The 25230-nt window shown below is 36.5% G+C and overlaps 3 protein-coding genes across 17 annotated transcripts; 2 read left to right on the top strand and 1 right to left on the bottom strand.

Moving 5' to 3' along the window:
• Nucleotides 1-394: 394 nt before the first annotated feature.
• Nucleotides 395-9033, top strand: LOC109112323 (protein asteroid homolog 1-like). Of its 2 annotated transcripts, XM_042776549.1 has the most exons (6): nt 395-533; nt 1813-3198; nt 3273-3486; nt 3639-3831; nt 5199-5356; nt 8930-9033. In XM_042776549.1, exons 2-6 carry the CDS (start codon nt 1828-1830, stop codon nt 8938-8940), a joined length of 1947 nt encoding a protein of 648 aa, XP_042632483.1. In that variant the 5' UTR covers nt 395-533; nt 1813-1827; the 3' UTR covers nt 8941-9033. The 2 variants fall into 2 exon arrangements, with proteins under 2 accessions (XP_042632483.1, XP_042632482.1); XM_042776548.1 differs by lacking the exon at nt 8930-9033 and having other exon boundaries at nt 5199-6595.
• Nucleotides 8913-21120, top strand: LOC109111802 (acetylcholinesterase collagenic tail peptide-like). 12 transcript variants are annotated; one of them, XM_042776562.1, is made up of 10 exons: nt 8930-9054; nt 9140-9184; nt 9274-9300; nt 10251-10322; nt 10570-10635; nt 10786-10812; nt 10919-10963; nt 13110-13143; nt 13255-13336; nt 20827-21120. In XM_042776562.1, exons 2-10 carry the CDS (start codon nt 9161-9163, stop codon nt 20849-20851), a joined length of 402 nt encoding a protein of 133 aa, XP_042632496.1. In that variant the 5' UTR covers nt 8930-9054; nt 9140-9160; the 3' UTR covers nt 20852-21120. The 12 variants fall into 12 exon arrangements, with proteins under 12 accessions (XP_042632491.1, XP_042632493.1, XP_042632496.1 ...); XM_042776554.1 differs by lacking the exon at nt 20827-21120 and adding an exon at nt 14061-14633 and having other exon boundaries at nt 9123-9184; XM_042776553.1 differs by lacking the exon at nt 20827-21120 and adding an exon at nt 14061-14633.
• On the bottom strand, nt 14658-25125 carry LOC109111801 (WAS/WASL-interacting protein family member 3-like). 3 transcript variants are annotated; one of them, XM_042776552.1, is made up of 8 exons: nt 24043-25125; nt 21200-21294; nt 20404-20536; nt 18325-18492; nt 17473-18228; nt 16692-16832; nt 16375-16476; nt 14658-15465 (listed from the first exon to the last, which is right to left on the bottom strand). In XM_042776552.1, the coding sequence occupies exons 2-8, from the start codon at nt 21281-21283 to the stop codon at nt 15425-15427; spliced, it is 1425 nt and encodes a 474-aa protein (XP_042632486.1). In that variant the 5' UTR covers nt 21284-21294; nt 24043-25125; the 3' UTR covers nt 14658-15424. The 3 variants fall into 3 exon arrangements, with proteins under 3 accessions (XP_042632486.1, XP_042632484.1, XP_042632485.1); XM_042776550.1 differs by lacking the exon at nt 14658-15465 and having other exon boundaries at nt 16206-16476; XM_042776551.1 differs by lacking the exons at nt 14658-15465; nt 24043-25125 and adding an exon at nt 22476-23497 and having other exon boundaries at nt 16206-16476.
• Between the last annotated feature and the right edge of the window lie 105 nt (nt 25126-25230).

A 25230-nucleotide genomic window follows, 5' to 3' on the forward strand; every position in this document is an offset into this window, starting at 1 on the left:
AACATTTAAGTATACTTTTACCACTGATACATATAATGATTATAGATTATAGACCAGTGACTTTTACTCATAAAAATATACACTGGTCGACAAAGCACTGGCTACGCCTTCTGAACAGTATTAATTATTAATATTGATATTAACAATATAAATTAAACGCACTCGCGGTTTTAAATGCATCGCATCAGTCACGTGACACGGGAGAACACGAATGTTACTTGTCCGATGTATGAGTTTTACTGTATTTTGATTCCTCCCCTAACATATTAAATTCCTGTATAAACTTGTATAAACCGGTTTGCAGGTTTGTTATCCCTTCATACATTGTAAGGATTAAATAATTACAAATAAATGCGCTTTCCAATGTTTAATGGTGGTAGTTTTGATATTATACAGCGGGACAACAGCGCCTTCTTCCATTACAATAGGTGGCGCTAATGCGCTGAAATAGTCTGTCACGCCCAAATAGCGAACCACGAGGCGGAACGATCTGCAGGACGAAAATACAGCGCATAAAATTTGTCAACACACTAGTGAGTAAAATAAGAGATGTTTGCTTAAAATTCAATACTGGGAAAAATGTGCTATTTAGGTATTACAGTGGTGCTTCTTTTATAAAATGGACAGCACTGTTAGACAGACATTGCCTTATGCAATCACTCCTCAAAATACGGTAATATCTCGGAACACATCCAGTGAAAGAATAGCCATTAAAAACAAATACAATATTACCGTTAACCTCTCCAAAGGTAGAGGTTAAGCATGTTCAAAAGCTATTTACCGTGAATTACAGACATATTAAATAACTTGATCATTGGCTGAAACTTAAAATGTCTTAAGTACATAATAAGCACAATAAATAGTTTTACAGTGTAAATGCACATTTATTGACATCCCGGTAGTTTATTGATCTATAAAGGGAATTCTTAAGTAGATATCCACTGTATTTTTATGAAATTATGACTTCAAATGTCAAGCATCTTTACTTTATTAATAATGCAATATTATGGATTGTAGGCCAAAGGACACATGACCAGACAGTGAAGTTGTATCTGAAGTAGGTCACATGTATCAAGTGATTACATAGTGATGTTAGATACTGCCGTCTATGCCAAACATGTTAGACTGAAGATGTGTTTTGTCTGGTATCCAAAACCAGCTTGCAGAGTTTTATCAGATACCCAAAACCAGTTAACAAAAATGTATTTTGTCTGATACTCAAAACTGTATTAACTAAAAGTCTTCCATCAGCCTGAGAGGTAATAACAGGAAGCAGGAGATAATGTATGATTATAAACATTGAGCAGGGTAATTGAATCTTGGTTGCATATGTTTCAATGCTCAGACTTTGTCTGAACTTCATCCCTACTTTGTCTGAACTTCATCCCTACTTTGTCTGACCAGCACACATCCATAAAGTTTTATTATACCAAAACAAAATCAGTGGGAAAATGACTGCTTCACAACATCATCATGTGGCATTTAAAACCTTGAAATGAAGACATTCTTTTATCTCTAACTGTTGAAGACAAATGTCCATTGAAACCACATAATTATCAGACTAAACAATAAAAACACAAGGACAGTAAGTAAAATAATAAGCAATAAAATAAAAAGGATTAAAAGATAAATAATTATGATTGATTAAATGATTATAAATAACAAAAAAGACACAACACAGATGCATGGCTAGTGTCTTCAAGACACACACACACACACACACAGGTTGTTATTAAGAATCTTCCAGTATTGGGGAAATGGGGGTAAATTCACTGTCCCGTTTTATTGGTTCATTTTATGTTTTCTTTGCAGTATTTCTGTGGAATCATGGGGGTTCACGGACTTACGAGTTTTGTGGAAGGAAATCGTCAGTTCTTCACAGATATGAGACTGCGAGACTGCCGCCTTGTGATTGATGGGTGTAGCTTATATTTTCGATTATATTTCAACTCTGGATTGGATCAGGCACGGGGTGGAGACTATGACACATTTGTGGTGTTGGTTCGACAATTTTTCGCAGCACTTTCTGAATGCAGCGTGCAGCCGTTCGTCGTGTTAGATGGTGGAATGGACCAAACAGACAAGAAGTTCAAGACACTACAGGAAAGAGCCAAAAGCAAGATTCGAGAGGCTAATGCTCTTTCTCGAGGATCGCACGGTTGCGTTCTCCCTCTGCTTACATGTGAAGTCTTCAAACAGGTCCTTTCAGAGCTTGGCATACCTTTAGTTCAATGCATTTCCGAAGCTGATTTTGAAATAGCCTCTCTTGCCAAACACTGGGGATGTCCAGTTCTGACCAATGACAGTGACTTCTACATCTTCGACCTCAAAGGTGGCTACCTACCGTTTTCATCCTTCCAATGGAATAACGTCAGCGGTAAGGCTACAGAACGCTATATCCCTGCACGCCATTTCACCGTGAACCGCTTCTGCTCACATTTCAACCACATGAACAAGCAGCTCCTCCCTCTGTTTGCTGTTGTCATCGGGAACGACTACACACCTGCTAAAATAACCGAGGTTTTTTTCAGCCGCGTGGAATTCGAAAGAGTACCCTCCGGTCGGAAGTATGGACGAAGTTCCAGTCCTCGAATCGAGGCCTTTTTGCTCTGGTTGTCTCAGTTTACCAACCCATTAGATGCTCTGGACGAAGTCCTGGAGATTTTGGGTGAACAACGGAAAGGAACGTTACGCACGCAGCTCTCCGCAGGAATGCAGGACTACCAGCTTCCTCACAGTAGCAGTTTGGCTCAATACTTCTCAAGTCCCCAACCTGCACTTCCAGATGCCCAGGGGCTCCCAGCAGCACTGGTTTCTCAACCCGAATGGCTTTTAAGGATGGTTGCAGCAGGTAGGCTGTCTTCCTTTGTCTTGGATGTGCTTGTACACCAGAAGGTTCTGCTGGTTGCACAGGTGGAGAATAGTCACCTGCCTAGCAGTCATACAAGCTCACTGAGTATCCGAAAGACCATCTACAGCCTTCTGCTTGACAAGGCAAGACAGGATAGTCAGACTCCACGGGGAGTCACCCATAGAGGAAGAGGAAGGGGAAGACAATCTCAGGGTAAAGGAGGACAACATTGTGATGTCCCATGTGTTGATGAGTATGACAGACAAGAACTGAACCTCAAGAAAAACACAGTGGAGGCTCACCGACCTAACTGTGTGCCACAGCTGACTCTTGCAGCAATTGACAAGGTGAGAAACTATTTCTGCATGTAAATATTGTCCGTATATTGTTAAACCAAATGCCTTTTGGTTTTGTATTTTAGGCTTCTACACAAGTGAGGCTGCAGGTGTTGTTGGGAACACTCGGTGTGATGGACAGTGTTTTACAGCCTTTACCCCCTCATCTTTGCCTTCCAGTGTGTGTGACGTATTTCTGGATGAACAACTGTAAACCAAAGCCCAGTCATCCTCTACTGCAGGCCCTATTGTTGGGACTGGTTTACGGGGAACTCTGCTGGAGAAGGGCCCATCCTAATGGTATCTCTGATCCATTTTTTACTGTCTCAGGTGTTTGGTTTGAGAAAAAATATATTGAGAACTTGACATAAATTGTAGATAAAATCTATCATGATGTGAATGAACTTTTCTTGACAACTTGACATCATATACTGTTTTGCTCTATCATGCAGACCCACTATTTGGCAGCAAAGCTTCTGCTTCTGTATGTCAGAGATTATCTCAGCTAAGGGTCAATCCAGGACAAAGGAGGGGCCTTGATCTGGGTTTGGCCCATGTGCTCAGCCAGTGGCAGTCATGTATGAGGGTGGCGTTGTTCCTGAACCAGTTACTGTGTTTCCCGCTACCTGAACCTCAATGTGCCTGGTAGGGTATAGCCATAAAACAATCCCAGTGAAATACCTTGTAGTTCTCATCTATGCAGTTTTGAATAAATTATCACCTTCTTCAGTTATCAGATTTGGCCTAAAAAGATTATAGTATATGGGGGGAGGAAAACAAAAAAAATCATAAACATAACTATTTTTATATATATACACTACAGGTCAAAAGTTTGGAAACATTACTATTTTTTGAAAGAAGTTTCTTCTGCTCATCAAGCCTGCATTTATTTGATCAAAAATACAGAAAAAAAATGTAATATTGTGATATATTATTACAATTTAAAATAATTGTTTTTAAATTTATTATACTTTAAATTATCATTTATTTCTGTGATGCAAAGCTGAATTTTTAGGATCATTATCACATGATCCTTTAGAAATCATTCTAATATGATGATTCATTATCAAAGTTGGAAACAGTTCTGCTGCTTAATATTTTTTTCAGAACATGTGATACTTTTTTAGGATACTTTGATGAATAAAAAGTAAAAAAAAAATAAAAAAAGAAGCTATGTTTTTAAAATATAAATATTTTGTAATAATATACACTACTGGTCAGTAATTTGGGGTCAGTAATTTTTTTTTCTTTCTTTTTTTTTTTAAATAAAATCAATACTTTTATTCAGCAAGGATGTGTTAAATTGATAAAAAGTGATAGTAAAGAAAATATATTATTAGAATATATATTATTAGAATTTTCTTTTAGTTTGAATAAATGCAGTTCTTTTTAACCTTTTATTCATCAAATATATTAGACAGCAGAACTGTTTCCAACACTCATAATAAATCAGAATATTAGAATGATTTCTAAATGATCATGTGATAGACTGGATGTTACATGTGACACTGAAGGCTGGAGTAATGATGCTGAAAATTCAGCTTTGCATCACAGGAATAATTTTTTTTTTAAAAAAGTATATTCAAATAGGAAACTATTATTTTAAGTTGTAATAATATTTCACAATATTACTGTTTTTTCTGTATTTTTGATCAAATAAATGCAGGCTTGATAAGCAGAAGAAACTTCTTTCAAAAACATTAAAAATAGTAATGTTTCCAAACTTTTGACCTGTATATATATATTAGTTGTTTTGTCCAAAAATATTACATACAAATATGATTATAGCTGTAGTATGTAGTTGTTTTATGTTAAGATTTGTATGTAATATTATTAGACAAATCACATGAATTATATAAAAATATACACATACATGATCCATATGATCAAATATATTACAAAATATTAGAATTGTATTGTTATTACTTTATATATTATTTATTTATACATAATTTAAGTATATTATGTACAGTATATTTATTTGATCATATTCCTGTCTGTGTTTCTCAAAGGGTTTTCAGTGGTACTCTGCTGCATGGTCTTGAGGCTGCCATAAAAGGGGGTCACCAGTGTGAGGCTCTGCTTGCAGGGGACGCTGTTGCTTGGCAGCTCTACTCCATCCTGTTTGAGGCATTGATGGGTCCTGCAGTATCAGCAGCAGCAAGCAGGGGTAGAGGAGAGGGGCAGAGACAGGCACAGCAAAGAGGGAGGGGCCACGGGGGGAGAGGACGGGGCAATGAAGGGAGAGGGCGGGGCAATGGGGGAGGAAGGAGGGGCAACAGAAGCAGAGCAATGACCTCTTCAGACAATGCTTTGGACAACAGGTTTGCATTATTGACCTTTGACGAAGGTCAGCAGTGGTGGGCTTGAAATGGAAGCAGGGAAATGATAGATTCGATTTGAAAGGTTAGTTTAGGAGAGGAGAATAAAGAATTTCAGAGATAGATATGTTTTTAGCTATGTTCTTATGCGGCCTTTCACTTTATAAAAGCATCATATGGCTGAGGATGTGCCACCTTTTTCCGAAGAGAGTGGCTTTTACCTACTTTATTTCAGGAAACACAAATTTGTTTTATTTACTATGAAAATGTTTTACTATGAGAGCTGTTATACATGCACTAAGTTCATCTATTTTGCAGCTACATAATGAAAATGGTCTGTTTAATATAGCCTTTTATACTATTTAATTAACTTTTATAAAAAAGAATGTAGATTTTATCTATTATGAAATGACTCTTTTGGGACCAATGCCTTTTTATTAAATTATTTATGGTGATAATTTGCTAGTAGTACAATTAATGTTTGAATCTGACCAGATTCCTCTCCTTAATCATGTAAAGCTGATTATTGTGTCATTGAGACACCAATATAGTGTAGAAACCTTCAGTGTCATTCTGTTTCAAACCAGCTTGCTTGCTGTCGCTCTTTGAAATTACCTGCAGACTGAAATTAAGAGCCAAATTATAAAGTGCAGTTTTATTGTTATTGTGCATCTCTAGTGGATGTCAATTAAGGCATATCCTTACAAGAGACTTGTCTTAAGTTTCATATCTCATAGCAGAAGTGAGTGTTTTTTTGGCATAAATGGGATGTATTGGCTTGAGGTAAATTTTCATTGAGTGAAAGTATCATTTATTTTTCAATGTATTTGTTTTTGAAATGTCTGATTGCACTTAAACATGAAAAGTTCTGTTGATGACTAAAGACACTAAATAGTAACACACAGCACCATATAAACATAGCAAAAGCAATTTACAAGCAAAAAAGTATTTAAAATTACTAGGCTTGCCCAATGATGTCAGAGCAGCCCAATGAATTTTAATCTCAGTAGGTGTGAAGAACATAATAACCTGTTTGTTATTATTCATCTTTGTAATAAATGCAAATCCACATGGATTATTTAAAAATATTATGTTCAAATGTGTTTGTTTATACATGTATTGGAAAATCTATTACATTTGGGGTGTATTCAATAACATTTTTGTATTTTATTATTACTATTTTTGTTATTGTATTGCATATTTAATATATCACAGTAACTCTAAGGTTATTTAATTGAATTTCAGCATTGATAATAATAAGAAATGCTTCTTGAGCATCAAATCAAAATATTAGAATGATTTCGGAAGGATCACGTGACACTGAAGACTGGAGTAATGACTGCTGAAAATTCAGCTTTGCCATTACAAGAATAAATTACGTTTTAAAATATATTAAAATATAAAAGTTATTTTTAATTAATATTATTTCACAGTATTATTAATTTTACAGTATTTATGAACAAATAAATGCAGCCTTGGTGAGCAACACAAAAATTGACCCTAAATTTTTTAGCTAAAGTGTACATAGACAAATGTGCTAATGGTCTTACTTCATTTTCTATAAATTTACAAATCAAGTGACCTGCTACCTAATAAATTTGTGCAAATGTTTTCACATTGAGTTTAGAATTTGGTGGTCTTATGATTGACATATGAACCATTTTGTACAGTTTTGGTTATTTATTTATGTTATTTTTTCGTTCTTGTCCCTAATTACATCAGGTTATTTTGTTGGTGTGTGGTATTAAGTATATTGGTAGTATGGGGGTCTAATCTTGGCATGAGGGGCTGGAGAGGGTGGATCAGATGTCAGAACCCTGACTGTAATAGCAGTCCTGCCTGGAGATTCCCATAGACTCAATAACACAGCCACACTGACAGACGAGACTGAGACAGCAGAAAATAAGGTGTGAGAGGGAGAGCTGCTGGCATTTCAAACTGGATGGGAGAGGGACTGAGCATAAGAGGACGGGCAAAGACTCAAATCTGTGTATTTTTGACACTCGTAGGAACATGGCCATGAGCAGGACTGGGATAGAGCTGCAGTTTCTGCTTTACTCGGTGTCACCGTACAATCTGGAAAATATCCTCCCGATTCCTACAGGTATGAGAACGGCAATGCGTGTGCGTGCTCGTGAGGGTTTATCAGTTTGAGCTGAGAGCGTATGGCTTGTGTAATGTTTTAGTACATGTGTACATTTCATACAAATATTCAATGCAGTTTGTTTATATATATATATATATATGTATATATATATATATATATATATATATATATACATATATATATAAAACAATGTATTGCATATCTTTCAAAAACATTAAAATTGTAATCGTTACTTATTACATTATATTTTACATGCAGAATAGGGTCCAAACGTTTTACCTTCTTTTCTATGTTTTTAATGATTTTTTTTTAATTAATAATTTTCAGTTGGAAATTATATTATCAGCATAACAGTTTGACTGAGAACTTGACCTAAAACATTTTCATGAATTCATTAAGATGTGTTATTTGCCCTTTTTTTGCATGTAGGCCTATGAGTGCAAAATCTGTAGATTTATATGGAAATTCACTTGTTCAATAGTGCAATTAAATAATACATATCTTTATTCATTAAACCTCATAATGTTTCTGACCCCACTGTTTATTTTGAAAGTTTTTACATTTTATAGATTTTATATGCATATTGTATGCATGTACCTTTTATATTTTATATGTATATTGTGTGCATCTTTTATATGCAGGCGTGGATTTGGTTGCACATTGGAATTAAAATCACTTTATTAAGAATACATGAAATATTGAACGCTTGTTATTCCTATATTTGCAGTGTCTATGCTGTTACGACCTTTATAAAATGTATGCTTATGGTAATTTATACAATCAGTGTACATCAGCATGTGATTAATTCATGTTCTATATTTCATCTTAAAGGTGTTACATGTTTTATCAGGCTTCATATTTCCCAAGTGATATTAAGTCTTGTTCAGGTCTGAAATCTATGTTGAAATCTATATGTTGTCATAAATCCATACGTATCCAATCTCTGTTAGGTGTTTATGTCTTTAGTCAGTGATAAAAGTGGTATTGTGATTTTTCATATCGTTTTTTAAAGCACTTCAGCTAAACTGCAGTGCTATTTCCCCACAAGTATTTCTGCCAGTAAGATAACTGATAATAATTAATGAGTTTTTTTCTCATCTGGTTGGTTTTGTGGTTTATTCTTTAGACTGGGATCTGATGTCTTGAAAAGATTTTACCCCTGTTGTCTGCTGACTCCGCCTCCCCCTCTTTTGTTCCCGCCCCCTCTTAGTGTCTGGAAAAGACAGCCTGGGAGTTACACAATATTATTATACATAATTCTAGCAGCAGGAAATCTCTGCATGTCTGTTAATCCACCATTTATCTGTTTTTCAAGACCTTGCCTAGTGGTGTTGAGGTGACGAGCGCAAGAGAGGAGGTTGTGACAGTGAAGGAACTCTGTGTGGCAGGACCACCAGGACCTCCTGGACCTGTTCGACCACAGTTAAGGAACAGAAAAAGGTACCAAAATCCCTCCCCAGACAACTAAGTAAGATGGAGAACAAAATACAACTACTCATATATAATAGGTTTTCCTTTGTTTTAGGGTTGCAGAGGCATCCCAGGGATGGGGGGACCCAAAGGAGATAAGGTGAGAAGGTTAAACATCTCGTTACGAGGAATAAGTTAGCTGTGAAGACTATTATGAAACTGAAGGAACTGTTGTTCTTTTCACTTAAGGATGACATCGGATGGCCAGGGTCCAAGGTCAGATTTTCATCTTTTATCTTCTAAAGGATTTATTCTTTATTGTGTGCCAAATGCATGGATACCAGTAATGGTGGAAAGTCAGGGGCGGCTTTCATTCTTCATAGAGCACGTGGAGCAGAAGTCTTGATTCACACATCTTTTTCTATCATTTCTTTCATATAAAATGTCTCTGTTTACGATAAAGCAGGTTGTATATTGCAGTCCAATACGCTGTTTATGACATGCTCTCTTGGTGCATGTTATAGTTTTACAGGGTGTCAGGCCAAATGCTGTTTCATTGGCTGCAGTCCACTGCAGTTCTGCCCTGTGATATTACTTAGTGCTGAACTCTCAGTCCTACACTGCTGCTCTCAGTCAAAACACGCACAGCTATTTAACTGCACTAAACTCTTAAGCACCTCAAACAAAAAGAGGAGAAGGAGTTTGACGAATGTTTTATGGGATACTGTAAAAATAATTTTCTTAATCAGAGTTTTTGTCTTGATCTCCAGTAAAATATAGAAAAATGTTCCTGAGAACACCCTTTACCTGCCTTTCATGGCGTATTACTTCATTATCTTACACGTTTGTGCATCTCTCTCTCTCTCTCTCTCTCTCTCTCTCTCTCTCTCTCTCTCTCTCTCTCTATATATATATATATATATATTAACTGTATAGATAGGGGAGAGAAATAGATTCTAGTGTTAAAAGCAAGAAAAAGAAAGTGTTTGAGTAAAGAACTTGGAACGCACTCAAAAAGAAGTAGAAGGATTAGACAGGCTGATGTATTAAAGGAATGAAGAGGACTGCTGAGAGGCAGGGATGCTGAGTAGGTGCTTTGTCTTTGATTAAAGCTGCTCTGTACACTCAGCACTTCAGCCGCACTGCCAGATTTAGCTGGGTTGTGGTTGCGGTGGGTGTATAAAAGCAAAATAGCACACAAATATTTCTTCCCTTTGTCTTTGTAGGGTCGGACTGGGCGTCCGGGTGTGCGTGGGAAACCAGGTGCTGCAGGGCTGCCTGGCCCAGAGGGACATAAGGTGGTTGAGTTTTAACTCTGCAGTCCATCTGACCCGTGTTATCTAACTACATACTGCGCTGACTAATTAAACTGACAAGACATCTGTTATCACTGTCTCCCTTCAAGAGTCTGGTCTTCATCATTATTGTTACGCCAAGTCTGACATCAAGTGTACCCCTTGATCGATGCCTCTTCCATCAAGAGAAATGGACCCAAATGGATAGCTCATTAGAGCCCTTTTGACTGTTTATATACGACCTCATTAGCAGGGAGAGAAAGGAGACCCATGGCTGATGGGAATGCCAGGAATGAGAGGATCACCTGGACCTAAAGTGAGTCATGTTTTCCTTCTGTAACTGGTGTACAACTGAAGTAATGGAGTCTAAGTAATGTTGTGCTTTGATTTTTATTTCATATATAGCATTTTATCTGACCTCTTAATGAGAAAAGGTCAATAATAAAGGTCTTCTCTGTCCAATTAGCGTTTGCCAGGCTATAAGGATCAGAAGGTACAGTATGTCTATTAAACTCAGCCTAAATGTTTCATTCCCTTTGTAAGTTATGGGACTGAACTTTAAATGGCCTAACTCTCTGTACCTATTGTTATGGTTACAGGGAGCACGGAGGAATTCCGGAACCACAGGTCCAAAAGGAGACAAGGTTAGAGATGAAAGATGCAATCAAATCAGTTTCTACACCTTAGTGTTTTTTATTAATAGTGTTTCCACTAGCAACAAAAAGCAACATGCTAAAATTCTTGGAACCCAAGAACAACCACTTAGCAACCACCCAGAACACCCTGGTAAATCAGTAGCAACATGCTGAAATATTTGGAACACACATAACATTAGCAACTATCTAAAACATCGTAGAAACCAAATAGCAACATGCTAAAACATTTATTAATCTTATTGACCCTATCAGCCGCTTACATGCTAGCAGCCACCTTAAAATAGAATACCCTAAAATCAAAACATGCTAAAATATATAAAATATTTATAGAATACCCTAAAATCACAACATGCTAAAATATTTAGAACACACCTAGCAACCATGCAGAACACCCTAGCAACCAAATAGAAACTCTACATGCTTAGACCACATATGTGAACACCTAGAAAACGGTCAACTCAGATCTTCATAATGGCTGGATCCATACTGAAGCTTGTGTAATTACTAGTTATCTTGGGATTCCCCTCCCATGGCAGAAACATAAAAGCAAATTGTGAAAAATGAGCGTAGCTGCTGTTCAAACCAAGCCAAGAATGATAACGTGCATTTGATCAGATATAACTGGAGTACAAGGTTATGAGAAACATGTGAATGCTTAAAGAGATGTGTCTTTAATCTAGATTTAAACAGTCTGTCTGAACCCTGAACATTATCAGAAAGGCTTTTCCAGAGTTTGGGAGCCAAATGCGAAAATGCTTTGTCTCCTTTAGTGGACTTTGCTATCCTAGGTACCACCAAAAGTCCAGAGTTTTTTGACCTTATGTGATGGATTGCATGATAAAAGACTGATTAGGTATGCAGGAGATAAACCATTTAGGGCCTTATAAGTAAGTAGTAATATTTTGTAACTGAAACAGAACATAATAGATAGCCAGTGCAAAGACTGTAGTATTGGGGTAATATGATCATATTTTCTTGACCTGATAAGGACTCTAACAGCTGCATTTTGGACTACCTGTAGCTTGTTTATTGAAGATGCAGGACAACCACCTAGCAGTGCATTACAATAGTCCAGTCTAGAGGTCATGAATGCATGAACTAGCTTTTCTGCATCAGAAAATAACATGTTCCATAGCTTGACAATGTTTCTAAAATGCAAGCATGCTGTTTTAGTAACATGTGAAATATGATTTTCAAAAGACAAATTGCTGTCTAATATAACACCCAAGTTTTTGACTGTAGAGGACATAACAGTACATCCCTCTAGATGCAAATGGTAATCTAAGAGATTCTGTGTACTGTTTTTGGTTTTGGGTCCAATAAGTAATATCTCTTCTGAATTTAGAAGGAGAAAATTATCGGTCATCCAGTGTTTTACATTTTTAACACACTCTGTTAGCTTAGATAATTTAGAAGTTTCATCTGGTCTTGTTGAAATATATAGTAGAGTATCATCAGCATAACAATGGAAAATATTTTATAATAATATTTCCAAGGGGCAACATGTATATTGAAAATAGCAGTGGGCCTAAGACAGATCCTTGTGGCACTCCATACTTTACTGGCGTTAATTGAGATGATTCCCCATTTTAATAAACAAAGTGATAACCGTCGGACAGGTAGGATCTAAACTGATCTATTTCTGATGCTATCTATTTTATCTGTGAAGAAATTCATAAAAATTACTACTAATTACTACTAAACAATGAGGGAATGTTTAGTTTAGGTGACGTCTGATTATTTGTTAATTTAGCCACCGTGCTAAATAAATCCCTTGGATTGTTTTGGTTATTTTCTATGAGTCTGCAAATATGCAAGTCCTAATGCATCATTTGTATTATCAACATGAATGTTAAAGTCTCTGAAAATTATTGCATTATCAACATTAACCAATAGGTCTGAGAGGAAATCTGCATATGGCCCTGGTGGGCTATACATGGTAGCCATGGTAAAAGATATCATTTCATTCACAGAAAACGGCTTACTTCCACATTGAAAAATAAGGTGGATAGGAACACACTAAAACACTTAGAATACACTAGCAACCATCAGCTTCTAGATCATGTTGAGAATGTGTAGAATTAAAATATAAGCATTCACACATATTCACTTGTGCATCATCTGCTCTCTTTAGAGAGCAAATGGGCTGCCTGGGATGCTGGGACTGAAGCTATGATGTGACATTTTAACCAATAAAATCTCATGCAACGCTAATATGTTTTAGATGTCACCGATCTTATTCACTTCTCTCTGAACCACCCCCTCCTCAACACTCCTCCAGGGTGAAATGGGACCCAAGGGTAGCCTGGCATCCCAGGGAAACGTGGCCCTACAGGACAACCAAGTAAGAGAGGCAAAGAGGTGAGAACACGCAGCATTCTATTCTTCATCAGAGCTCCAGTCTAAGGGAGTGGATTATTGGCATTATTGGCAGAAGCTTTGAGCAAATTTAAAACCCACATACTCACATGGTAATCCTGTTCCGCCCAGTCAGGGGGTCAGTCTGTGCCTGTGTGAGTCATTTCATAAGTAACTGAGGAGGAGCTGAAAATCTCACTGTGCTGGTAGCTGCATTCAGACCAGCAGGGCCTCTGATGTTGGGTCCATCCCAGCGGCTCATGTTTCCAAGCTCTTGTATTACACTGCAGATAGGCACTTCCTGGGAATGTCTTAACTAACTGCTGGGAAATACCAGGACTGTTACTGTAGGCTGTACCCTGCTTAGATTCCTCCCATCAATTAGTCCAGCGCTGACACTTACACATTTAAGGTTCCTTAGATCACTGCAAAGGCCTCGGACTTGAATGTCATTTCAACACCCGCAACTAGTTTTATGCATTGACTTTGAATATAAATATATACATACGCTACACGCTTTAACAGTTTGGGGTCAGTAAGATTTTTTTTAATACTTTCATTCAGCAAGGATGCCTTAAATTGCATAAGACATTATATTGTTACAAAAGATTTCTGTTTCAAATAACTGCTGTTCATTTAAACTGAATAAATATAACAGTTTCTGGAAAAATATTAAACAACACTACTATTTTCAACATTTACAAAATGTTTTTGTGCACTAAATCAGCATATCAGAACAATTCCTGAAGGATCACGTGATACTGAAGACTGGAGTAATAGCTGAGCTGGTGGATGAATGTTTTAGGAAAAGAATGGAAAGACATTATGATTTAAATTGTGTGTATAATATGTTTATACGAAACTTATTTATTTGTTTGGTATTGCAAATGCATGATTAGGACTGTGTATGTTTCTGTATGTATATCATGTTCTTGTTCCCAAGAGACTAAGCACTAATTTCGCTGGTACGTGCCCTGTAGCATGTATTGTAAATGCAGGTATTTATTGTATTTTTTTATTTATTTATTTATTGAACCAAATGTTTATGAAAAGATACCTATTAATTCTCTACTTGATAATTTTTCACAGAAACAAGTATGTCTTGTAATGTTTATTTGGGTTAAATAATCATTTATTCAGTCAGAGCAATTAATGGCAAGCATGTCCAGTGGGTGGCGCTGTTTCCCAGTGTCTCACATGTGTCCTTCTTTTTGATTCAGAGCTTTAATAGAGCATTTCATACTGGCACAGATTTCAAATACAGACAGATGTAAAAAATTAAACATAGAATGAGGGAAAACAAAAGAGTATTTTTTCTTTGGTGTATAAGAAAATCTTAATTTAATGAGTTAGATGTGAAGCATAAACATGACAATATTGTAATTTCATTTACTTCTCCATATATAGTTTCATCCATTTCAACCATTTATTCTGTTCACCTTACGACTAAAACATGGTTTCTCTCATAGTGGTTAACTTCCTTCCCTTTTACAAAAACTGATACCTTAAACAGTAATATTAGCAAGACTTCTCTGATCTGTATGCATAGATTTAACGCTCTTTCCTTTTGCCTTATTTTGCTAAGCCATGCTTTAATCTTTTTTTTCTCATTTTTATTCTGTTAGTAGTCTAATAATTTGCCCTTTTAGTCCATTCAGGCTAAGTTGACAGCTGAAAGGATAATTAATAAAAGCTTTGTCAGGTATGATAAGCAAAATTATTAGGCATAATAGTTTGGTTCCAGAAACATATTAAATGTTAAAACACTTATTATTGACTGAAGAAAATTAATTAGACAGGTAAAAAAAAAATTTTTTTTTTTGATAAGAATCAGGGGTGTTAACATGGCTGCAGCTGTAATGAGGAAACTTGTTCTTGAAATATGGATGGTAAAACAAACAAACATACAAAAAAAAAAAAACATTAGTTTTACATCAAACTAGAATGTTTTCACAGATAGTGAGATTGATAAAGTGGTGCTCGAGTGAGTTGATTTGACCAACAGATTTGGCTGCTGTTCTTCACTGAAGATGAGCATTATGCTTAAGATGTCCTTCAAAAGGTTAGCACCAAACTTCATGTTGTCCCATTTCATCTTAAATGAGTCCTCGTGGCAGGAGGTTGTGGGTTGACTGTGAAAAAAACAACAACAACAAAAAAAACAGGAAGAGTTCATTTTCAATAAGAATCTGGTAATTCCAGATTTAGTTTCAGTGTTTGCTTGTTTATAAAGGATACCAATCAACTGAGGAACTGATAAAACTATTCATTTTCAGTTTTGTATGCAAAATTGTTTCATCTAGGATCTGATAATAAATGGATCCTGAAACAAACTGTTTACATTGAAACAGAGACTTGTTTACAGTATACATCAAAAGGTTATGTTTGGTAAGATGTTTTCAGTGTTTTATTATTTGATCAAAAATACAGTAAAAACAGAAATAACACAATTACAATTTTTGTCTTATCCTGAACCACTATGGTACATCTATAATAAGTGTTTATATTCAGACTATATTAGACCATTATAGATGACAACTGCTGTTGAATAGCCCAGTACCTGTGTGACACGTAATATACAGTTATATAGTGTAGTATATATTTTAAAATGAAAATGTTTGCTGCCCAAGAAATTTTTTTTATTATTATAATTGTTGAAAACACTTATGCTGGCCGTGATTTTAATTCACTCTAAGTTCATCAACGTGTGAGCATCATAACGCTTTATTTAGATTTAAAAAGGTGTTAATATGCAGATTCTTTGCTGTCAAATTCAACCACATCGATACTTAATATATTCTTGAATTTGTTATGAAAACTTCTCCCATCCTATTATCACCTGCTTTTTTGCCACTAATTTTAGGCTACATCATACATGTAGTTGTGTATAAAGCAAACGCAGTATTACAATTGTACAAATATAATCATCTGCCTCAAGCCTGTCTAAATGAACAGAGGCAACATTGTGAGCAGTGTATTTGAACAGAAACAGAACACACCTTTGCTCACATATACTCTCACACACAAAGAGGTTGTTGTACCTCTGTTCTCTTTGCTGGGATAGGTACGTGGGAAGGGCCTGAACTCTTCAGGAGGGGGGAAGTCCTCAATTGGATGGAAGTGAAACTTAGATTCAAAGTCATCTGAAAAGCAGGCAAAGAAAGGAAAAAACAGAAATGCTATGTTAAATTAATGTGCTTTGTATATGCACAAACACAAACATGCAAATACACTATTAGCAAATCATAATTTCACTGTATTTCATAACTAGTGTAACTGCATGTTGCTGTTCATTAGATGGTAATAATAGCCCATTTAGATGTTTAGCTTCATCATTAATGACAACCCACAGTCTTACCTAAGCTTTGCAGGTGTCCGTTGCGTACTGAGCTGGGCGGAGCTGACAGTGGGAGAGGAGGAGGGGGTGGGATCCTACTGGAGAGTTCAGTATTAGGAGATCGAGGAGGGGGAACAGGGGGTGGAGCCATCCGTGGAGGACCTGTCAATCCAAAACTCTTATTTAATGACTGAATATAAATTTTCCTCAGTTACGTTTTCATTTTAGTTTTTGTTCTAATATATATACATTAGATTTCCAAACACAGTACCAATAATTTTTTTAGAACACTTATAAAGTCCAGTTAGTTAATGTTAACTAAGATTAATCAATGCTTCTGAAGTATTTTTCAGTTTTAGTTCATTTTAACTGATGTAGTTATCTCATGTTAACAGATGGAATCTTGTATTATTGTACAGTAATGGTACTTTTTAAAAGAAAATTTTATTCTGCAAGGATGCATTAAATTGATCAGAAGTGACAGTAACGACATTTATAATGTTACAAAAAATCTATTTAAATAGATACTGTTCTTTTTGAATTTCTATTCATCAAAGAATCCTGAACAAAAGATCACAATTCCACAGATATATTAAGCAGCACAACTGTCTTCAGTAATATAAATTATTTCTTGCAGCAGTGAATCAGAACATCAGAATAATTTCTGAAGGATCATGTGACACTGAAGACTGGAGTTATTGCTGCTGAAAATCAGCTTTGTCATCACAGGAATAAATTAAATTTTAAAATATATTAAAATTTGTAAATAATATACATACAACAAAGGTCATTAGTCATCTACCTGCAAAACGTGGCACTGCAGGGGGTCGTCTGCTGGGGGCGGAGGAGGATGGAGGTGGCAAAGGTGGTACACTGGGCTTGTATGTGGGTGAAGGCACGGGAGGTACTTTCTGAGGTAGCGGAGGAGGTCCTGAGGAGGGATGACTGCATGCAAAGGAAGCAGGAAGAGGAGGAGGTGGAGGAGGAGGCCCTAAAGGACTGTCCTTAATTTCTAATGGGCCTGGAGAAGGGGGCGGAGGGAAGAAAACTCCAGATGACCTGTCAGGGAGTGAGGATGGAGGGACTGATGGAGGCGGTGGAGGGGGCGGAGGGTAAAAGACCCCAGATGATCTGTCAGGAAGTGAGGACGGAGGAACTGAGGGAGGCAATGGAGGAGGCGGAGTCATAGGCATGGGAATGGAGTGTGATTGGACAGGTAACCAAGTGGGTTTTGCTGATTGAGGAGGAGGGGGTGGGGGCATGCAGGTGGGGAGAGGAGGTGGTCTATTACTGGGCCGCTCCTGAGGAGGAGGAGGAGGAGGTGGAGGGGCAGAGGAAAGAGGAGTGGAGGACAGTTTGAAAGAAGGATGTGTAGTTTGGCTTGGGGAGGGAGGGGCTGTGTATGAGGAAATAGGCTGAGTTTTAGGCAGTGAGAAGGCTCTTTCCAAAGGTTTGTGGGAGGGGGAAAGATCAGGGGCGCTTCCTCTGAACCCATCTCCCTGTGATGGAGGGTTCCAGAGAGGCTGCTTCAGGCTTGCGGTAGAGCCGGAACGAGACACTGGAACACAAACAAGCCATATCAAAAAGTAATTCAAAAGTTGTCCAGCACTGAAAATATACAAAGCATGAGAATAAACAGATCTGATTTCAATACCTGGGTTGTGATGTGGCTGTTGGTCTCTTTGTCCGGATGGTTTGAGTACAGGAAAACCCCCGGCAAACAGTCCACTCAGACTTGGACCCACTGCAGATGGAGCAGATCCTGCTGTGTTTCCAGCAGCCACATTTCTTCCACTGTCATCCACACTATTCCCTTTAGGTTCTGCAAAAATACATACATCACCATTATGCTTACTGTGATTTCACCAAGTAGAGCATGTTCCTGGATCACACTGCAATACACCATTCAGATTTTAGGGTTAAGGCCGGGACACACCAAGCCGACTTCAAAGAACTAGTGGCGATGAATGCCGACGGTGTTGTCGCCTCGCGTCGGGCCAAAAAGCTGTGCTGGAACACACCGCACAGACTGCAGTCGACGGCAAACTAACACGTGCGTTCTGCGCACGCGTGAGAGGAACGAGCTGTTCATATCAGCAGCTATTAAAAGTATATATTCATCATACAAAAGGAGAAACCGAAACAAAGATATACAGTACAAGATAAATGCAGATATACGAAATGTAAACAAAGCAGCCCTTGCTTACCATTTTGAATATCAGTAACGTTGATAGCTTTAATCATTTTAAGGGGCTCATGTTGTTATGAAAACATTCGCTTATTAGAATGATTGGGAAAGATCATGTAACATTTAAACAGCCTTCTGTCTGTACAGCCTTCATTCACATGCTTGTTTTCATCCCTTTTGCTTTAATTCTCGGCACTGACTTGTTTGCTAAACTGAACATCCAATAGAGCTCATACTCTCGCCGATATTTATGTTGTTTTTATTATTATGTTTTATGCGGCAGTCGTCCATGAGGGGCTGCCACTTTTAAATTCGTTTTGTGTTTTTTCATTTGTTTATTAAAGTTTTAGGCTATGTTTAAATGTTCGCCGGTTCCCGCCTCCTCTTTCCCTATCTTCCCGAGAATAACTTAATTAATGTTGGGCAGTTAAAATGAGTTTTCAATGTCCCATTTTTCTATGGTTTGATTTTATCCCAGTATCCATGATACACCAAAATAAAACTTAAATTGTGTGACATCAAATGGCTTAATCTAATCAGGTAGTGAATTTTAGCATAATTAAATAATGTTTAACATGACACAACATGACTTAGATCCATGAAAAAAAAAAATCAAAATATTTATATAGCAATTTTTGTTATATACATACATAAACTAAATTAGTTATAAATTATAGTTGCAAATTAAAATATATTTTCGATATCTAGTTTTCGTCATCTTAATAGCTCCTGTTATAACAATAACCTTTTCCAAAACCAATGAAATATATTGCCCAAGAACATCCTACTTTCAGTCACATAAAGCAGACAGACTCAAGACAAAAAGTGATGCATAAACAGGAACTGTAAGCTGAAGTGAGCCAATGACTTCTTAATGAACATGGCATGTCCTTAGCACAGAGAATACTGCTGTCCTTTGTAATAAAGAGGAAGATGAGGAGCATTGTCACCCCCCACTTTCTGTGTGATCCTCATTCCAACACTTCCTGAGGTCTTGGCCCTTTATATGCCGCTGTGCATTTCCATATATAGATAGAAAGCCTATGTGTTTTAGTATGCACATGAGTGCTTTGAAGTGTGAGAACTCAATAGCTATGGACCTTGAGTTCAAATATAGCTCTCCCACTGATAAATCCTAACAACTTATCAGTCATTCCGACTTTCTCTGATGCCTGGTTTTCTCCTCATACTTCTCATCCTTTTGTATTGTTTCTCAAACTCCTTCAGTTTCATTTTCCCGAGAGAGTAATTTAATAAAGGTTCTCATGATTACACAGCATTCTCATCCTCAATAACCAATCACTGAAAATGAAATGCTGGTAGCTCTGGTTACATTAATAAGGTTTTTAATAGTGTTGCCATCATACAGCAGATATGAATTTTCTACTGCAAAATAAGATAATCAGGAAATGAACCTGAAATAGTATCAGTTTAGTATTGATATTTCCCATGCTTGCAAACAGATGGATTGTTGCCAGGTGACTCATTTCATCCGATCAGCATTAAAGAATTGGGCTTATGTTAATAAATTTGATTTTGACTCACTGTCAAGGATTGGTTTGCTTCTGTCATTGACCTGTGTGACCTTTTTCAGCCTTGTCCCTTTCTGAATGTCAGACAGGAGAGCATTGCGACCTCCACCCTCAGAACGCTGGATTTTAGGGGGGTCTGTCCGTGACTGTAAAAGAAAGAGTGGAAAAATTGAAACGTTCTTATTGTTGTTAAGTTCTAACGAGTTTCACTGTGCCTTTAGTTTTCTTTGGATTTTTATCACAGTATCCATGATATACCAAAACAAAACTAAACTAGACAAAAATGGTCTAATCAGGTACAGAATTCTAACATGACTAAAGACTAAATGAAGACTGTTTTGTCTGTTTTTATCCATATAATGAAAGTCATAGGAGTCCAAAACAACAATTTCATGGCATGGACATTTTTTTAAATACCTTATTTTGTGTTTTACAGAAGAAAAAAAGGCATACAGGTTTAAAAAGGCATGAGGGTGAGTAAATGATTCATAATTTTCAGTACAGGGTGAATTATCCCTTTAATGTTGGTTTTAAATGTGCATTTTAACTTTTTCAAAGATTTCATTTGTGTACACATGCATTCAAACAGAAAGCCAAATCTGAACATGTGACACCTGTGCTGTAGATGCCTCTGAGTGTAATTTTATCTCTAATTAATAATGCATATCTAGCCAGGTGGTTCCCAGGAGGAACTGTGTGATGGGAACAAAGAGAACGATAGACAGAGAGACAGATGGAAAAAAGAAAGAGCCATTATACACACATTCTGATAATAGCTGTCTGTGAATGTGTATGTGCATGGATCTCACTTGTGCAGGAGCTGCTGAAGGTGGAGGTGGGGGTGGTGGTGCTGGGGGAGGTGGAGGTGGAGGAGGAGGAGGAGGGACAGGCATTGCTCAAGAACCTGAAAAAACGGTCAGATATTTAAACACAAACTGTGAGCTGTGACCCTTGCCCTCCGGATAGCACATTTTACATTATATGACCTCTCCATCTGACCTCCCACAGATATTTAAATTATTATAATTAAACAAAATTAATATTATAATTATATATTAAAAAATAACATATTTAAATTTACAGAAGAGCAGCATTTATCTGAAATAGAAAACTTTTGTAACATTATAAATGTATTTCCCATCACTTTTGATCAATTTAAGGCATGGTTGCTAAATAAAAGTATTTATCAATGCTGATCAATGCTGATCTTTGGATCTTTCTGTTCTTCAAAGAATCCTGAAAAAAATGCACTCAACTATTTTAAATGTTAATAATAATAATAATAATAATAAATCAGAGCATTAGAATGATTTCTGAAGGATCATGTGACACTGAAGACTGGAGTAATAATGCTAAAAAAAAAAAAAAAGCTTTTCAGCTTTGAAATCAGAAATAATATAATATATTTTATAATATAAAAATATTAAAAAATAAAATAATATATTATATTATATTATAAAATAATTCTATTTTAATATTATAAATAATATTTAATTATAATATTTCACAAGATTACTGATTTTGCTGTATTGGATCAAATAAATGCAGGCTTGGTGAACAGAAGAGAATTCTTTAAAAAACATTAAAAAATAATCTTACTGTTCAAAAACCTTTGACTGATATATATATTTGTACTTTATTTAGTTTTCTTATACAGCATAAACTTGATCAGCAAACATGGTCCAAAAAGAACAACAGTACGGTACGGACAAATATATAAAAATAAAAGAAAACAGAAAAAGTATTAATTGTCAGAGATAAATATTTCTGATACATGCAATATTAAAAAGTCAGTTAAGTCAAAAGATCACAATGTTTACATTTTAAGGTATAAAATAATAATACATTAAAATACAAAATTACAAAAATACAAAACAAGATCAATATGGAGTGATCATTCCCAGGTGGTCTGATATAGGTCTAACAAATTTTCTGAAATGTATATTATAATCAAGCAAAATGTATAGTTTAATTATAGATATTTACATTAATAAATATTGAATAAAATAATATACAATTCAATTAAATTATTAAGTCCACACATTTTATTTTAAATGTAAATGTATTTTGTAAATGCTGACTTACAGTTGGAGCTCCAGCTAGACACAAGTGTTAAAGAACACCAAGAATTTTTCAGCACTTCACTGTGGTTTCAACATGACAAAGCAATCTCCCCACACCCCCTCTCTCTCCACATGTTCCTCTTGGCATGAAGATTGTCCTTCACAACAAGCACCCAACAGGAACCCTCCCTTCTCTTTTAGGAAAGCCAATCTCCTGCTTCCACAATGGCTAGTGAGAGGTTCCAAAGATCATCTTTTGAAGAAACTGCATTTAACCCTGAACTAGGGCCATCTCTAACATATAAAACCGTGAACTTGACTTGTAAAAGGAACATGCATACAAATGATCTCAGATCAGAATAAAGTGGCCAAAGGGCTCCAGAGATAACAATGGAGTCTGTTGTTTGAGAAATAGAGCTGCTCAACTTCTGGTAAGCCCAGCAGCCAATCAGAGCTATTGTGTGAGGAAGAGAAACACGCTAAATACCGTTGAGAAATGTAGAAGGAATTTAGTTAATACGTTCATTTTTAGGAATGTTTACTCTTGTAAAAACAGAGAAACATTGTGTTATTGTGGTATTGCTCCATGGAGAAAATGACAAACGGACAAGTTCAAGCATTAAGAAACTCTAATGTGAAATTAATTTCACATTTGTGCATAACTAAATGGATAAAATCCCAACATTGTTCAAAAGACACATGGAGAATCAGCTATTCATCCTTTGGCCTCTTTCATGATATAATTGTCCAAGATCTTGTGGGTTATATTTCATCCAGCAGCATCGCTCCTAACAACTCTGTCTTTCCCTAGAGTTCCATTAACAGCGTTCCCATGGAGATGTTGGCACACAAGTTGTGCTGGTCCACCCATGTGGAAACATTTTTATCCACCTGTAGAGACATGCTGTATAATATCTGGCCGATGCTAATCATGACACGTGTGAATGATTTGTATACTTTAAGTATCTTTTCATATATATTTTTTTCATCAATTTCATGTGAATTTTATAACATTAGACTAAAAAAACTGAAATGTTAAGTACAGTGTGAGAGAATTAAATTAAATTGTTATTTAAATGAATAATTCATATGAAAATAAACAGGTTTGTTTACTTGTTTACTTATTCACCCTCATTTCTTTACAAACCTGTATGAATTTCTTCCTTCTGTGGACCATAAAAGAAGATACTTTGATAAAAGGCATTTTTTATGTACAATTGAACTTCATTGATTAACAAAACTGTTTGGTTAATAATATTTTTCAACATATATTCTTTGCTGTTCCACACAAGAAAGAAAGTCATGCATCAGGGTTAAACAGACAAGAGCGTGAGTAAACAATGACAGAATTGTCATTATTTGGTGAACTGTCCCATTAAGGGTCAACGTAGAACATTTTAACCATTAAAAATCCAGATACTAAACTGTTTCATTGGAAAAGTTGTGAAATATGACCAGAATGTTCACATTTAAGGCTGGGTCCAGCTGAGAACACAAACCAGTGTCATATGCTATAACGGTAGTCGTTCAAAGGTATCATGCAAAACCTGGTTTACTGTAGTCAGTGTATTCTTTAAAGGCAACGTTACCTTTGCGGGCTGGAAAGCTGAAGTTTCGTTGGTTTCTCTGTTCCTCCGGTGGACACAGGGAAGTTGTCAGAGGCCAGTCTGGGCGCGAGGATGTGTCCGCATAGTGCGCGCCCTTGACCACGAGATACAGTCACTGACCGCGAGCTCGTGTTATAATTAGGAAGACGCCGAGGACGCAAGTTTTCACGACGTCTATTCGCGTCTAATTTTTCGTTAAGTACGTGACGCATGAAAAGTAGCCTATAATTCGCTGGTCAAATCAAAACACTTTAATAAAATTACAGAACTATCCATTAGAAATGTTTCATTTATAACACTTCGTGACACACTTTCCAAATGCTGTGCTCCTTTTCTCAGTTTGGAATTTATGTGTGAACTGAACTGAACCGGACCACAGCGCGCGCACCCTGTAGTCCGTCTGTTGCGTCTAGAGTGCACGCGCAAACTACAACACAGCAGGCGGCGCGCAGTGTGAGGTTGTCTTGACCATGAAACTAACTGTTTCATATTTTGTATTATTTACAGTTTAAACCCGAAATAATAAACCAGAGAGCGTTTATGTAGAAAGTACGTGTCAAATTTCGATAATGCAAATTAAATAAAAAATAAACTCTTAAGGCTTTTATGAGTTGTTTAACATCATATCTAGTTTTTGTGCTTCAGGTGACTGTACTCTATTCTGCACGCGACCAGGTCGCTCTCTAGTGGTAGTTTTTGACAACGCTTCGTTTATGTGTGTGCAGAATAGAGAGGCATGGCTAATTAATGACCTCCAAACTAGATTTGATCAGAAACGGGGTCAAGAGAGTATCTGAATATTTCATTGAGTGAAAATAAAATCGGCTACTTCTAAAAACTATTAAGTGTGTAAAACAACAATGCTAAAACGTGTTTTGATTCAATAAGAACAGTGCAGCCATGACTCAACAAGTCATAATAATGGTAAGAAAAGCATTTGTCCATGCAAATGATCTAACATTTTCCACCCTATTAGGGAATGACAGCGTAGTCATTCTGGCTCTCTCTGAGAAACTTGTCTTCTAAGAGTAAGGAATGTTGTGATACAGGGTTGATGAGGTTAAAGATGACAGCCTCGAGTGAGGTGACGAACATTAGCACATACTGATGGAGTTTTAAATACTCTAACTCTAATAATGACCTTTTGCTGTCTGTTTACCCCACCCATAA

The sequence above is a fragment of the Cyprinus carpio genome, chromosome A19 (assembly GCF_018340385.1).
Source record: "Cyprinus carpio isolate SPL01 chromosome A19, ASM1834038v1, whole genome shotgun sequence".
NCBI classification, from domain to species: Eukaryota; Metazoa; Chordata; class Actinopteri; order Cypriniformes; family Cyprinidae; genus Cyprinus; species Cyprinus carpio.